The sequence below is a fragment of the Otolemur garnettii genome, unplaced genomic scaffold (genome assembly GCF_000181295.1).
Source record: "Otolemur garnettii isolate 467f Iridium unplaced genomic scaffold, OtoGar3 scaffold00021, whole genome shotgun sequence".
NCBI classification, from domain to species: Eukaryota; Metazoa; Chordata; class Mammalia; order Primates; family Galagidae; genus Otolemur; species Otolemur garnettii.
Genome location: NW_003852416.1, coordinates 11,650,359 through 11,665,617, shown reverse-complemented (window position 1 = coordinate 11,665,617; position 15,259 = coordinate 11,650,359). Strand labels below are relative to the sequence as shown.

General features: G+C 43.7%; 1 protein-coding gene and 1 pseudogene across 1 annotated transcript in view; both read right to left on the bottom strand.

Moving 5' to 3' along the window:
• Window positions 1–1,834: 1,834 nt before the first annotated feature.
• Window positions 1,835–2,110, bottom strand: LOC105886737 (annotated as a pseudogene).
• Window positions 2,111–8,301: 6,191 nt separating this feature from the next.
• XPNPEP1 (X-prolyl aminopeptidase 1) overlaps window positions 8,302–15,259 on the bottom strand; it is a 58,839-nt gene continuing 51,881 nt past the window's right edge. The window contains exons 17-20 of the mRNA XM_023511771.1: window positions 14,727–14,900; window positions 13,755–13,831; window positions 12,463–12,561; window positions 8,302–8,841 (exon numbers count right to left, since the gene is read on the bottom strand). Of these exons, the coding sequence (XP_023367539.1) occupies window positions 8,713–8,841; window positions 12,463–12,561; window positions 13,755–13,831; window positions 14,727–14,900 (479 nt within the window). The 3' untranslated portion in view covers window positions 8,302–8,712. The remainder of the gene's footprint in view (window positions 8,842–12,462; window positions 12,562–13,754; window positions 13,832–14,726; window positions 14,901–15,259) is intronic.

The following is a 15,259-nucleotide window of genomic DNA, read 5'->3' as shown; positions in this document are numbered from 1 at the left end:
AAAAAAAAAAAAAAAAAATTAAAAATCAGCCAATCACAGTGGTGCACACCTGTAGTCCCAGCTACTTGGAGAGCTGAGGATTACTTGAACCTGGGAGTTCAAGACTACATTGAGCTATAATCACACCACTGCACTCCAGCCTGGATGACAGAGCAACCCTTCCTATCTCTTAAAAAGGAAATTTTAACAAAAGTTTTTAAATCCTCAGAAATACGCTATCAGTAGATATCATTACTCCCCTCATTTTGTAAAGGACAAAACAGGAAGTGAGAGAAGACAGACAATCTGCCCACCCAAGGTTACCGGTGAGGAAGAAGTGGCACTGGATTCCATTCTGCTCCACCATCCACTCTGCTGTGGATTTGTATAGAACGCCTTCATCTATCAATAAATACATTTTATTGAGTATTTATTATGTGCCCAGTCCTGAGAAATAGCTAGTTTTGGACCCCAAGGAATGACAGGTCTAGTTGGAGTGACATGGAAAAAGTTAAATTTTAGAAAGGGAATATGAGTTACAGTTTGTGAAGGAAATAAATGAAAAAGAAACAGAGCAGGCACTTCCCGCTGGAGCATGGAGAGACTTGGGATTTGCACTGGATCCTAAAGACAGGAAGGCATTAGCAGAATGGAGGCCTTAAGGCAGCGTTGGGGATGTAACAGTTTCTGCCTGCTGCAAAGAGCCCTGGCCCAAGAGCTGGAAGACCAGGACTTGGAGTGATGTTGGTTTTGGCCTTCAAGCTGGACCTCATATAGTCCTGTCCAAGGCTCTTTTTAAAAAGGGATATTTAGATTCCATTCTAACAGTTAAAACAGAGAGAGAGATTCCCAACCAAGTGACCAAGTGTATCTTTTGCAGTTTCTCCTTTCAGCGTGTGCAATGAGAACACCTAATCCTTAGGTGTCTGTGAGGGCTGCTCAATGGCCATTGTCTCTTCAGAGCGGTCACCTGGCCACCAGGCTGCCAGGACTGGGGCAGCAACTGTGTGCCTATCAAGAAGCTCGCAGTGTAGTGAGAAGCCATAGCTGCTGCCCAAGACCCAATTTCAGGTCACACGTGATTTTGTTTTGTTTTGTATAATGTTAAATTGATTGTGAATGTCTAAAAACAGGGATAAGCCACACACACACACAATTTCATCTCCTCTTTAAAATCCCATTTTGTTTTTCCCTGTGAAAATGACAAAAAGGCTGGAGATGGGACTTCCTGACTCCTTCAGTAGAGTCCTGCTCTCCCATCCATCATGGCCAATCCCATTGGCTCTAACTCATTACCCTGCCCACTTGGCCACTGGTGGTCTGCTGCTTTTTAAACTTTGCATTACCAAATCTAGCACAGATACAGAAAACCACATAATTGGAGCTTATTGAATTACAGTGAACACTCTTGTAACCACAACCCCAAGTCATTCCACTTTCTTCTGACCTAAACTCTTGCTGTGAAAATGCTGATGACAATCTAATAGTTACTATAAGTTACTAGGCATTTTTGTCTGAATACTAGAGGATTTATTTTTTCTTTTTCTTTTTCTTTTTGCATTAAAAATATCAAATTTAATCTAAAGAAAAAATTCAGAAACTGTAAGAATAATAGAGCAAACAAACCTTTGAAAAAAGTTCTGACCTTGCTGATGACATTTATTGGAAATGTTGGAGAAAAATAAAAATGACATTTAGCTTAAGGAATTGTGAGTTATACAAACTAACTCATTTCAGGAGTGGAAGATCCTTGGTCATTTGTTAATATAGAAATGTACGCAGGTTTCTCTCTTGAATGTCTTGCACATTTAAAGCGGCAATTGGACAAAGTCTCCTTGATGATAAATTCTTTGTATCAGCCAACTCTCAATGGAGGGGCAACCAGGACAACTCCATCTACTCAGACAAAAAGCATTGGAATATTCCATTTTGTTGATTTATATATTTCTTCATATGTTTCTTCATCAATTTCTATAGTGGTCACAGTTTCTTCCACATCTCCCAATATCATATTTAAATATTGATCATAAGCGTGATTGGTCATTTTTCATTTTCATGTAAATTCGCTGATAAGATCCAGAGGCTCCTCTACAGTGTTGATAATTTGTTGCTGGTCCACGTCGTCTGCCATGTTTCAAACCCTGCGCCCTTTTCCCTTTTTCTTTTTCTTTAAACTACAATCATTTTATCATAATATGTTCTGTTGACCATTATGGCTATATTCATTCAGTTATGGGGGTGTGCCTGTTCAAAGTGGAGTTTCAGGGTTTTTTTCCTTTATCTCAGGAATGTTTTCTTGTATTATAGTTTTTACTATTCTGTTCTCTTGGTTCAGTTTTCTTCTTTGGAAAACCTATTATATAAATGCTAAAGGTTTTACCTGTATTCGATGCTTTCTCTTAAATTCTTTCCATTCATTTTGTGGGGGTTTTTTTTTTCATTTTCTTCTTATTCATATTCTACTTAAGACATCATCAGTCTTGTTTCCTCCTACTTTAGTTTTCACTGTTTTAAATGACTGGTCTTTTCTCAGTCTTTCTGAGTTCTCTTAATTATTTTCTCAGCTTTTCTAATTGTCTTTTGTATGTTGTTCTTGCGCACACTATTCTTAAACCTGTAAATGTGTCTCGAGCACTATGATTTTCATCCACTTCCTGGGCATGTGTCTGTGCTTTCATCTACAATGTCATTCTGCATCTTATTTTCCTGAAGTTTGCATAGCATGTACTACAATCTTTTTTCTGTTTTTCGGAACTTCTGGGAGGTGTTCAAGAGCTGCCTTTTTGTTGTTGTTGATTTTGTGAAGTGTTTAAGAATATAATACTTTCTGAGACATCCTGGCTCTGTTCCCTCAGAATGAACCTTATTTCTTGGTTCTCTGCTGCACCTGTCCTGCTCTCGTTTGGGTCTCATCCTTTAGTTGGGGTCTTCGTCCTGGGATGGTGACTTCTTGAGTCCCTGCAGCCTTTTCATACCCACTAGAAGTGCAAACCACTCCCAGTTTGGGGGGCTGCCTTCAAATGCCTCACTGAGATTTTGAGCTCCTGATAGCTGTTTTGGGGTTCTGTTCTCAGGTCCATGGGACATCCCATCACTTTCTTTGACCCCTTCCTGCATGGATGTTGGTGACACACCGGTTAGTCTTCACCTGCTTGTGTTAAAGAGTTTGGAGAAATACTCCTTGCCTATATTTGGTGTAGCTCTCATCCATGAATTTTGTTTTGCCATCCCAGTTTCTCTGGGTTTTTATCCGGAGTGATGTGGAGAGATTCAAACACAATGGCACAACTGCATCCACCTTGCCAGAATCTGTATTTGATTAATCCTGTGAATTTCCTCATCTCTGCACTCCAGCTACTTTCAGGAACCAGCAACCACAGTATCAGCTTTAAAACTGTCAAACCTTGAAACCCCCTTCAGCCCTCCCAATACCTGCCCCCTCCTCCTACAAGCCAACAGTCTTGCAACTGATGCTTGGAAGGGGCCACAAAGTGCTTCATGCAGTCTTCATGCTGCTGCCAGTGTAAACCCCCAGCTACTAGGAGACACCAAGGGCAACGCCTCCCATGACTTGTTGGTACAAACGGTTTCCTTCACACTTGTTCACGCCTAACCCAGAATGAGCCTGCTGAGAAATGATACCAGGCACATCCTTCAGGCTGGAAAAGCACTGAGGACTGGGGTGGCAAGGCCAGATCCCTCTCACAGGCAGGTGTCACAGATGCACTTCTCACCAGACGGTGAATAAGCTTCCCAGAAGCCAGACCCTGGGGTGCTCACAGCAGGGACCCTCATCTGTCCCCTTCCTTGAATCCTCACTACCTTGTACATAAAACTTCACTAGGGAATAAAGTGAGTGAGACAAAGAAACAAAATCAGCTTCCCTGGAGTTATTCTATAAATTTAGCAGCATGCCCATTTTCCCACACATTTTTTTTTATCATTTATTTAACAGTGAAGAAGGATGATACTTTTTAATTTACATTTTTATTTCCCCATCTTCCCCTGAGCTCTGGCACATTAGAGTTTTATTCTGGTCCTCAATCTTTATGGGGCCATCTTGCCTAGTTTACATCTCTTGGACTGACTGCCAAGATGATGCAGGTCCAAGCAGGAAGCTCCAGGCACCGGCACCTGTTAACTTTTCCTTCTCAGGCTCAAGCCAATTAAATCAAACTTTGCTCTAAGATTGCCTTCAGAAGTAACAGGCTTAACAGCCTGTTGATGATGAACAAACAATGGAGTCGCTGTCACACTTGAGTTACAGTCTGTCTGAACTCCAAGTGTGATTCACCACTCCCATTCCTGAGAAAAGCCTCTGGGATACCAAAGAATATGACAGGCTGAGTCCTAAGGGGGCTCTTCCCTTCCAGAGGGATGACAGACAAGAAATATGATTAATACATTCTATTAGTTGGGGAGAAATTTCTCTTTCAAGCCCCATCTTATGGTACCTATTAGAAATATGAGCAAGTATGGACAAAAAGCATTTGAGAATTGATGTTTGGTGAAACAAAATATATCCTATCATTGGGAGGCATGCTTGTGGCTTTCCTGACGGTCGTAGCAATATAACCTGAGAAGCAAGACCATATCTCGCTTCCTCCCACATAGCAAGTGGGAATCGATGATCCTTGAGAGAAAAAAAGGGAGGAGGGGGAAAGGGAATAAAAACAAAAGCAAATAAATGTTGGCTAGTTTGCTTTTAGGCATTCTGTCAATTCAGTCTTACTTTTCTTGCTACATTTTCTTTGCCGCCACTCTAGTTTCGAATGACAAATATAAATGGGTTCATTTCATGTTCTGCTCCCCTCAGGTGGAGAAAGTCATTGGACATTGACAACCATGCTTTGGTGAATGGTTTAAATTTGTTTATTTGTCAAAGCCTCTCAAATTTAAGATACAGGTTAAGATGTAACGAGAGGATTCTGGGAAGGACTCAGATTCAGGAATCTGCTAGACAGTGAGTGCACTGGCCAAATCTGCCTGATATACTACTTTGGAACTCTGGAGTCTATTGAAGACTGGCAACCTCCACAGGACAGTAAATTGAAGTTGATTTCAGGCAATTTTAGCTCTTACCCTAACGGCAGATATCCATCCTCCATGCCAGGCCCTTGGCAGGCAGCTGCTCACATGTTCATGAAGCAACCTGTGCACGGCTTACAGGAGCTGGAATAGGCAAAAGAGACCTTGTTGTTCAAGTATCAGGGGCCTGTGCTCTGATCACTGATTGCTGCTTCTGATTTCAGAAATGCAGAAAAAGAGGTGGGCAGCTATTGTTTCACATCTTCCTATTGCTGGAAACCCCCCTTCCCCTCAATCTAAAGTGACTTCCAGGAGACTTAAAGGGCCAGTGCCCTTTTTTCTCCCTTCACGACTAGAACATTTAAAAATAACTGCACATATGGGGAAAATTTTAAATTGAATGCACATGCCCAGGAAAAGGATTAGGCTCAGGGAAGACCTAAAGTTTCACCTCAGGCTGATCCTTGACACAGAAAAACAACAAATAATAGTAATAACAAACAATAAAAGTAACAAAAAACAGCAAACTCTAGGGAAAGGAGAGAATCTGTTTCAAATGTCCATCTTTCAACAAAAACTCACTAGGCATACAAAGAAACAGGAAAGTATGGTTCATTCAAAGGGGTGAAAATCAATAGAAACTAACCCCTCCCTCTCAAAAAAAAACCTTGATGGTAGATATACTAGACAAAGATTTTAAAACAACTTGCTTAGGCCAGGCACAATGACTCACACCTGTCATCCTAGCACTTAGGAGGCCAAGGTGGATGGGTTGCCTGAGTTCATAGGTTGGAGATCACCCTGAGCAAAAGCGAGACTTTGTCTCTAAAACTAGCTGGACATTGTGGCAGGTGCCCGTTGTCCCAGATACTCAGGAGGCTGAGGCAAGAGAATCACTTGAGCCCAGGAGTTTGAGGTTGCTGTGGGCTATGACACCACAGCACTCAACCAAGGGCAACAAAGTGAGACTCTGTCTCAAATTAAAAAAGAAAAAAACTTGCTTAAAGATGCTGGAAGAACTCAAGAGACATGTGGAAAAAGTTATAAAAAACAACATTTGAGGGAGGCACCTGTGGCTCAGTGAGTAGGGCGCTGGCCCCATATACATAGGGTGGCAGGTTCAAACCCAACCCTGGCCAAACTGCAACAAAAAATAGCCAGGCATTGTGGCAGGCACCTGTAGTCCCAGCTACTTGGGAGGCTGAGGCAAGATAATCACCTAAGCCCAAGAGCTGGAGGTTGCTGTGAGCTATGACACCCTGGCACTCAACCAAGGGTGACGAAGTAAGACTGTCTCTAAAAAAAAAAAAAAAAAAAAAAAAAAACATTTTGGCAGGGGAGGAAAATATCAATAGAGATAGAAAACCTAAAAAGAAACCAAAAAGAAATTTGGGAGCTGAAAAGTATAGTAAGTGAAATGAAAACTTCACTAGAGGGGTTCAAAGGCAGATTTGAGTAGGGAATCAGGGAATTTGAAGATGGGACAATGGAAATTTTCAAGTCTGGGAAACATAACAAGCCACCTCCAGCATATGGGGCCGGTGCCTTACTCCTTTGAGCCACAGGCACTGCCCATCACTTTAATCAGCCTCCCAAGTAGCCAGGACAATAGGCACATACCACTATACATGGCTTTTTTGTGTGTGTGTGACAGGATCTCACTATATTGCTCAGGCTGGTCTCAAGACTTCTGGCTTCAAGCAATCCTTTACCTTGGCCTCTCAAAGTGCTAGAATTACTATGCCCAGCCTATTATTGTTTAAAAATAAAAGAAATGAACTACTATGCCCAGCCTATTATTGTTTAAAAATAAAAGATGTTAATGAGACTAGGCGAGGCACAGGGGGCTCACACCTATAATACCAGCACTTTTGGAGGCCAAGGTCGGAGGATTGTTTGAAGCCAAGAATTTGAGACCGGCCTGAGCAAGAGCAAAACCCTATCTGGGCATAGTGGCACAAGTCTAGTTCAGCTACTTGGGAGACTGAGGCAGGAAGACTGCCCAAGCCCAAGAGTTTGAGGTTGCAGAGAGTTATGATGATACCACTGCACTCTAGCTGGGGTGACAGAGTAAGACCCTCTCTAAAAAAAAAAAAAAGGAAAAATAAATGATACCAGTTTTTAAAAGAGTATAGCCATACAATGGAATAGTTTATCACTAAAATAATTAGCTCTACACATATATCAATAGGTAAATAACTCAGATATACTGCCAAGTAAAAAAAGGAAATTATGTATGTACAAAATTATGCTTGTAAATGTGATTTGTATATGTTCATATATGTGCACATATTTTCTTTTATACATAAATACTCCTTCAACATTTTATTGAATCCTGAAACCAAGGAAAGTCAGGTAATATATATAGTGTAATAGTGGTTATACCTAAGAAGTATATCTCAGGTTGGGTTCCAGAACAAGGAGACCTTAAAATAGGGATTTGTATGTAAATGGTTTATTGGGGATGATACCAAGAAATACTGATGGCAGAGAGGGAAAGTGGGACATAGATTATTAAGAAAATAAAGGGTGTATTATTGAACATGGGGGCAACTGGGCTTCAAAGCCAACGGGAAACCCTTGGAAACAGCGACGGGCACATCTCAGATATCCGAGCCAAAGGATTGAGAAGTCTATTTGCCAACTGTGATGGTCTGAGGTCACAAGGACGTTAACTCCCAGTCCTTGGGGCTTGCCCACATGTACAGTTTAATAGAAAGTCTGCAGAAAGGGCATCTACATTTGTCTACAAGTAATGGAACAATAAGAGCTGAGGCAATGTGGGTGAGATAGCTTAGGCAGCTACCATCAATTAGGGGAGACTTGTGACTTTTGACATTATAATTTGTATTGGTTTTTTGCATATCAGTAACACATTTCAAAATGTGAGAAAAAAACTGAAATAAAAAAATTTCCCAAAATACAGTAGAACCTCCATAGTTGACCACCTCCCTATATTGATCACCTCAAGCTGACCTGAGTTTCATAGACCAGACATGTACGTACCAGTACAGTAGACTTAGTTCCTTATGTTGGCCACTTCCATATGTTGACCAGTTTGTTACAGTCCCCTGGGTGGTCAACTTATAGAGGTTCTACTGTATTAGGTTTTCTAGAGAAAAGGAGAAAATGTTTATAATTAATCCACAAAATATACAGGGAAGCCAGGGGTCACTTCTCAAAGAGGGCCTTCCAACTAGAAAATGTTTGTCACAGAAGCCAGGAGCTCTGGAGCTCAGCTTGCCTGACACACCAGGAGACAGCACTGTGAGGAAGGAGACCGCTGAGACAAAGCACAGTTTTGACATTTTTATTCACTGATCATAAATAGAGTCCCATGAACATTACGGTGATCATGAATGATGTACTAGCACCTGGAACATGACCATCATGGAGCACTCGTTTCACCATCACTCGCCAAAGAACTTGGAGCGTCTCCCACTCAATCAAGTGTACAGCTTTGTGGGGACCTCCCCCTGGTGCAGCAATTTTATTCTTGGCTCATTCTCAACAATTAAAAAAATCATAAAAGACTGAGTGTTGCAAGAAAATATCAAAGAGGATAGAAGATTTTCCGTTCTTCTTAAGAGTCTAAAGTAAAAAGGGGAAGTAGGGAGGAAGGAGAGGAAAGGGGGAAAATGTCAGGAGTCTGCCATGTTTCTTCCTTTCCCCAGAGCATTTTGCGGTAACAAAAACCAGGAGGTATTAATGCTGCTTGAGGATGGGTTGCGTCTCTCTGATGAGCCACTCAAGAGCTTCCTGTCGACCCTGTTTCTGCAGTTCCTTCCCAATCACGTCCCTGCAGATCAGGTGGTAATTGTTGAGCCAGTCACACTGCAGAGGGGGAGAAGGACAGAGAGTATCACCATCACACCTTTACCAAAAGGTTACACAGGCCAAAAGCAAGGGCCCTGTGTGGTAAAGTCACAGGCCAAGAGGAAAGGTGAACAAAACCCTTTTCCCTGCTCACAGATTTCCTGGTGTTCTGTTTCCCTGAAAACAGATGGGACCAGGCCTACCTCACTTATGGTGAAAATGCTCCTGGAAGAGTTTACTTTTAGAAAGAGAAGCCTAACCAATAGCTCCTGCATATACCTGTGGGGCTTCATTCCCTTACACCTGAACCGTCCTGGGGATGGGGTGACAGAGGAGAGCAGGGCACCAGAATAGCCCCTGGACTCTGGCAGGACTCCTACTAAGAGACACACCTGAAGTTGTCCTGCCAACGTGCTAAGACAGATCCTCTATCTCTGACAAAGGTAAAGAAACTAGGGTCAGCCACGCCCACGTGAGTCTCATGACTGAGGCTGCCGAGATGAACCCAAGTTGTTGGTGGGCAAAGACTGTGGTGCTGCAGAATGAGGCAGGGGGCAAGCTCAACTTTCAGACCCTTAACTCTATGCGCCACAACAGCAGAAGACAAAAAAGAGATTAAAAGGAAGGAGGTGCTGGGAGAACTCAGTTCTTTGGCAGGGAGAGGAAGCTGATCCACTAGACTGGGTGGTGAAAGCTCAAGGTAAAAGGATGAACTCTCCCTGTGGCGGGGGTGTGGAGTGAGATGAAGGCTGGAGTGAAGCATGTTCTCCCAAGAGGACAAGAAGCCCCTTTCTCATTGCCCATGGGGTAGCTGTAGCAAGGCTGGTGAGACGGCACTGCCACTGACGTGGTTGTTGTAAACATGAGCCAAATGCCATTCGGGGAGGCAATACTGTTACAAAAGCAATCACTCCAGGGACTACCGTCCAGCTGTGTCCCAAAGAACAGCTGGGGATCAGGAGGGACACACAAGGCCACAGGGACTGTGACCAGATAGATGGAACACTGCAGCCACTGCCTTTGACCCAGCTAGGGTTCCAGTCCCTACTGATAAAAGACTTCTAGCTCCTGCTGGTAAATCTGGAATTTGGTGAGTGGTGGCGAGTAGGCAGGCAGAGGGTGTCAAGAAGTGAACTGCTATATGTCCGCAACATGGCCAGCAGGGCTAAGAGGCAGCCTGATGCCCACAGCAGATCAACAGCCAGGGCAAAAGCAGCCAGGGCAAAAGCAGCATCCTGCTGCAACCCAGCGGATGCAGGGAAACTTCCAAGGCTCTCCTGGTTAAGAGGAAGGGAGTGAGGAGGGGGACAGCGCAGCAGGGCCTGAGCAACACCCCCAGGCCCCATAGTGTGTGACTGCCCATGTTTACAGCTGATGAAGGTCCTTTGCTGCCATCCAGTGACAAATCATGGGAATGCAGACTAAAACTAAAAACTCTCTGAAGTGACGGCAAAAGACTAAATAAATAGTAAAGGGCCATGACCAAGTTTTTCAAAAGCCCAGCAGACAGAACCTTGATGTGGAGGATAACTGAGCCTCCAGATAGAATGAAGGCCCACACTTACTACGTGGTATATATAAAAGGAACCTTTTGCTGAAAAGGTAATATCTTTAAATAAGTCAAAGAGATAAGAAATGATACTGTACTCTGCCTGGGATGTTAAATACTGTCATTCACTGTTATTTGTAGAAACTTGCTTATGATCTCCAGGATAATAAGATATTACCTGCCCTATAAAGAGTAACTGGCCAAAAGAATAGTTTGATGATTTGGGTATGCAAAGAACAGCAATGAACCTCTGGGTAACATCTCACTGGTCTATGTCCAATGTCGTGGGGGTAGACAGAGTCACAACTAATAACAAAACTCTCTTTCAAGAGAAAATGGTCTTGGGGTGGCACCTGTGGCTCAAAAGAGTAGGGCGCCGGCCCCATATGCCGGAGGTGGTGGGTTCAAACCCAGCCCCAGCCAAAAACTGCAAATAAATAAATAAATAAATAAATCAAAATAAAGGATGATGTTTTTAAAAAAAAAAAAAAGAGAGAGAGAAAACGGTCTTGTTTAACATTCCTCATACACTAAATGGGACAAATCCCTCCTTATTTGTACACTTTATGTGGACAAGGAAGACTGAATGACCTAGAATTACTTGGTAGGAAGCCATAGCCTTGGGCTTTTAGGAGCATAAAGTTTCTTATTACAGGAGAGTCCCTTGCTAAGACCCTGTAAGCTATGCCTAAGGGCCATTACCAGAGACATTTGTTCCCATGGGTCTGAGAGCTTCCATGCAACTATGCAATCTTGTTCCCTTTCACCTACAGCAGCATAACTTACAGGGACTGAAAAGAGCCCCTGAACCACTAGAACGACTCTTCCTGCAGAAGAGACACACATGACACTGTGCCAATAGCATTGAGTTTCCTGTTCTGTATCCATCTACAAGCTGCATATACCAACGTCCACAGGGCCTGCTTAGGTCCTGTGAGTGGGATGTCTGGCTGAACCAAGGGCACTGATGGTCTGGCAGAGATGCCCATGCACAGAGCAAAGCTCAGCAGAAGGAATGCCCTTCCTCTGCTGCCACCTGGGAGCTGGGAAAGGTGGAAGAGGCTTCGAGCTGGGAGAATCCCATCCCACAGCCCCAGCGGAAAGGGAGCTCCTCAGCGCTCAGAGGCCCTTTCCTTTGCTGTCAAGACCAAGGCCCAAGCAGCCACCCCTGAGGATATGCTCCTGCCTCAAGAGGCACTCTTGGGCTGGGATGAGACCAATGGCTGCCTCAGGTAACAAAACCTTCTTATTCCTAAAGCCCACCACGCTTACCCTGCCTTTCAGCTCCCACCGGTCATTGCTTTATACCGGGACTCCTGACCCCTGCTTTGCTCTTGAATTTGTATCCTTTCTATCAGCTTCCTAGTTTGGAAAGTTTCATCTGCCCGGTGCTAACTGTTCCTGCCCATTTTTAACCCCTGTTTCTGCTCTCACCTGATCCACCTGCCTGATCCCTCAAGCTTTACTCCAGGTTCCCAGGCCCACCACCTCCCCTGGCCTCATGAGCCCAGGGTCTATAGAGGTTTCAAGACCTGTAACTCTATGAGTTCGCAAGTGAGAACTGTTGTGCCCCAGAAATTGTAAAGAGTTTTGAGGCCCCAGAATAACCACAGCAGTGACAGTGAAGGGAAGATACCTCCTTTCTCCTCATCTGTACAAAACCTGGACATGTAACAATAAACTTTGCTTCTTATTTCCTTACTGTTTCACCCAACACAAGAAAACAATCTGGCTTGTGCAGTGGCCCAGAGGCCCCAACATCCATCTGGCTTTTTGTAGGGAAGACACACGGGCCCATGTTTGCTAAACATGCCTCACTCTTCATAGTGCAACTATGAAGAGCACAGGTATTTCCTCCCAAAAAGCAGTGGCACACCATCCCCACCCACAAAGTCCTACACCCTCCCAATGGCTGGAAGGAGCAAGAATATTTCCATTTGGAGGCCCAGCAAACACAGGAAAAGCTCTTACACTCCTGAGGAGACCTACAACTTTCAGACTCAGTTGGCCTAGATCTCTAAAGTAAAAGGTAAGAATGAATTAGAGAACTTAGGGCAGCTCCCCACCCCCAACTAACACTTCCCCATTACCTCTTTATCTGTAAGAGAATCCACATCTATCATTTTGGTCTGAATTGGAACCAACGTTAGAGGTTCAAAGGTCAGGCTTCCCCGGTTATTGAAATTATACTGTGGGAGAAGAAAGAAAACAGAAGCTTTTACCATTCTTGGCCATGAGGAATCACCAGATGGTCATTCTATCAGACACGGCCACCCCTCAGAGCCAAGTATAACCACAAGGCAAGAAGTGGCGAGCAGGTGACTATTTTTAAAAGCACACAGGGAACATGATAAACACAGCTGATGCCACTTTCCAAGAGCTCCTTTACTGGGCAAGCTGCAGCCTGCACCATTAGGAAAAGCCAAACAAAGGGTGCTGAGAACTCCCAGCATCAGGTCTGCAGGCTAACCTCTACTGGGAGGGAGGGGAAGCAAGGGTGGGGTGTGGGGTGTCTGGGCTCAGAGGCATCTCTGCTTTGGGCTCTCAAGACTCCACTGGGGTATGGAGTCCCTCAAATCATTTTTTTAAGTTAACTGCGTGGCCAACCTTGACCCAGCCAGGCCCATCAGCTGGTAACACTGAATCACACAAGAGCATGCTGCATCTCTGTTCACTGCAAGACCTCTGGGAGTGAGGTGGGATGCCACTTCCATGAACGGTGACTTCCACATGAAAAATGAGAGCAGATTTCCACAGTCAACCTCCTTGGAGACTTAGGAAGATACTTCCTGCCAATTGTTTATCTCCATAAACAGCAATAGAGGAGGAGCAGACAGGTCGTTTAGGTAAAGCTTTGCACCTAAATCCCTGCAACCTCTTAGTAACACTGGTGGGGGAGCAGGTGAAACACCTGTCTTGTACTGTCTACAAGGCCAACCCCTGGTAAAACTGAGGGGTTCATGAACTTTACCTGACAAAAATCACTGGGAAGTGCGACAAAATTATAGTTTCCAGGCCCCTGCCCTAGAGATTCTGATTCATGATCTGAGAGAGGCCTGGGAATTGGCCCCTTATACAAGCACCCCAGTGGCACAGACTTCATGACAATATGGTACCTCTAATAAACTCAGAGCCCCAAATCATGTCAAGCAGGGGGTCAGCCTGAGGTTCCATGAATTCCAGTCCTCAGCCCCGGTTCATTAAGTATTTGCTTTCTGGCTTTGCAGGGGAGGCAAGGGGTTCCCAGGAAAGTCTCTGACATCAGGGGAAGGAGGCTCCATGCTGGCCCCAGAACAGCATGTTCTTGGCTTTAAATACATAAGTCTTCATCTTCCCAAAATAAAGAATAGAAAATTTTTTTAATCAGTAAGTAAACACTTACCTTGGTCTTCACAGGAACCACTAAGACAACATTCTCAATGCGAATTCCAAAAGCCCCATCTTCATAATACCCTGGCTCTAAAACAAACCAAACCCCAAAATGAGAGGCAGCCCACAGTGATGTCCACAGAGAAAAGAAGCTCTCACTCCTGGGATGACCACCCCACTCCCAAAGAGAAGCAGAAACAGGTAAAGGGCCCACTCTATCCAGGGGTAAGAGTCCCAACACACCACCTTCTCTCCCTGGCCACTTTTCTATAGGCCAGTGATCTTCACAGGGTGTGCCATGAGAGGATCTTGAGTGTGCCATGAAAATTTTTAAAGATCATCAATCAAATTATTTTCAAAAGAATTTCAAAGCACAGTAAGTATATTCTTTTTGTACTCTTTTTTTTTTTGATCAATATAATTTAAGAGTGCCGCAGAAGTTTAACTATAGGTTCGAGTGTGCCATGAGATAACAAAGATTGAACAGCACTGCTCTAGGCACTTGAGGTACAGAACATGCTCTGTAGACCCTGAAAACTTGCTACCAGGTAAGTAGTACAATAACAACAGACCCACCAAATAAATCATGTGTGTATCCACAAGACACATGATGCAGGCACTAGTATATTCACAAATATTTAGCAATGACACAGGAAAAGGCAATATATTAAGAAAGCAGAATATAAACAGTATGACTCTGACTAAAGATAGAAAACCAAAAGCTAACACAGCAAAATATTATGTTATGTCTCCCCTGGGTAGTCAGATTGCACATATGATTTTAATTTTCTTGTTATAGTCTTCCATAATTTCATTTTTTTCCTAAAAGGAACATGTGTCACTTCTATAATCAGAAAAGTCTGTTGATATTGTTGCTAATTCAATGTGACAGGAGGAGAAAATGATTACCAATTTACCTTAAAATAATTTAAAACTACAAAAAAGCTCCAAGATGCACATGTGCCCTCTATTGAATGACACCTACCATCAGTGACAATCATGCCAGCCTCCAAGGGCTCATCGGAGAATGTTTTGTAACTAATGCCACAAGGACCCTCGTGGACATTCAAAAAAGACCCAACACCATGTCCTGTTCCATGCAGGTAATCCAGGCCTGAATCCCATAAAGCTGAACGGGCAAAGGAGTCGAGAAGGTGGCCTGAAAGACACATAAAGGGCCACTTGGTGATATTTCTATAGCACTTTAGAGATCAGAGTTATTATGTTTGGCTCCAAAAGAAGAAAAAGAAACCAACAGGTAAAAGTTACTGGAGGGTTCATATTTCAGCACAGCACAAAGAACTTCCTAAAACTCAGAGCTACTGAGGAGCCAGTCTACTGAGGGGTCAGTCTACTGAGGGCCAGTCTACTAAGGAGCCACTCTACTGAGAGGTCAGTCTACTGAGGGGCCAGTCTACTGAGGGGTCAATCTACTGAGGGGCCAGTCTACTGAGAGGTCAGTCTACTGAGGAGCCACTCTACTGAGGGGCCATTTTACTGAGGGGCCAGTCTACTGAG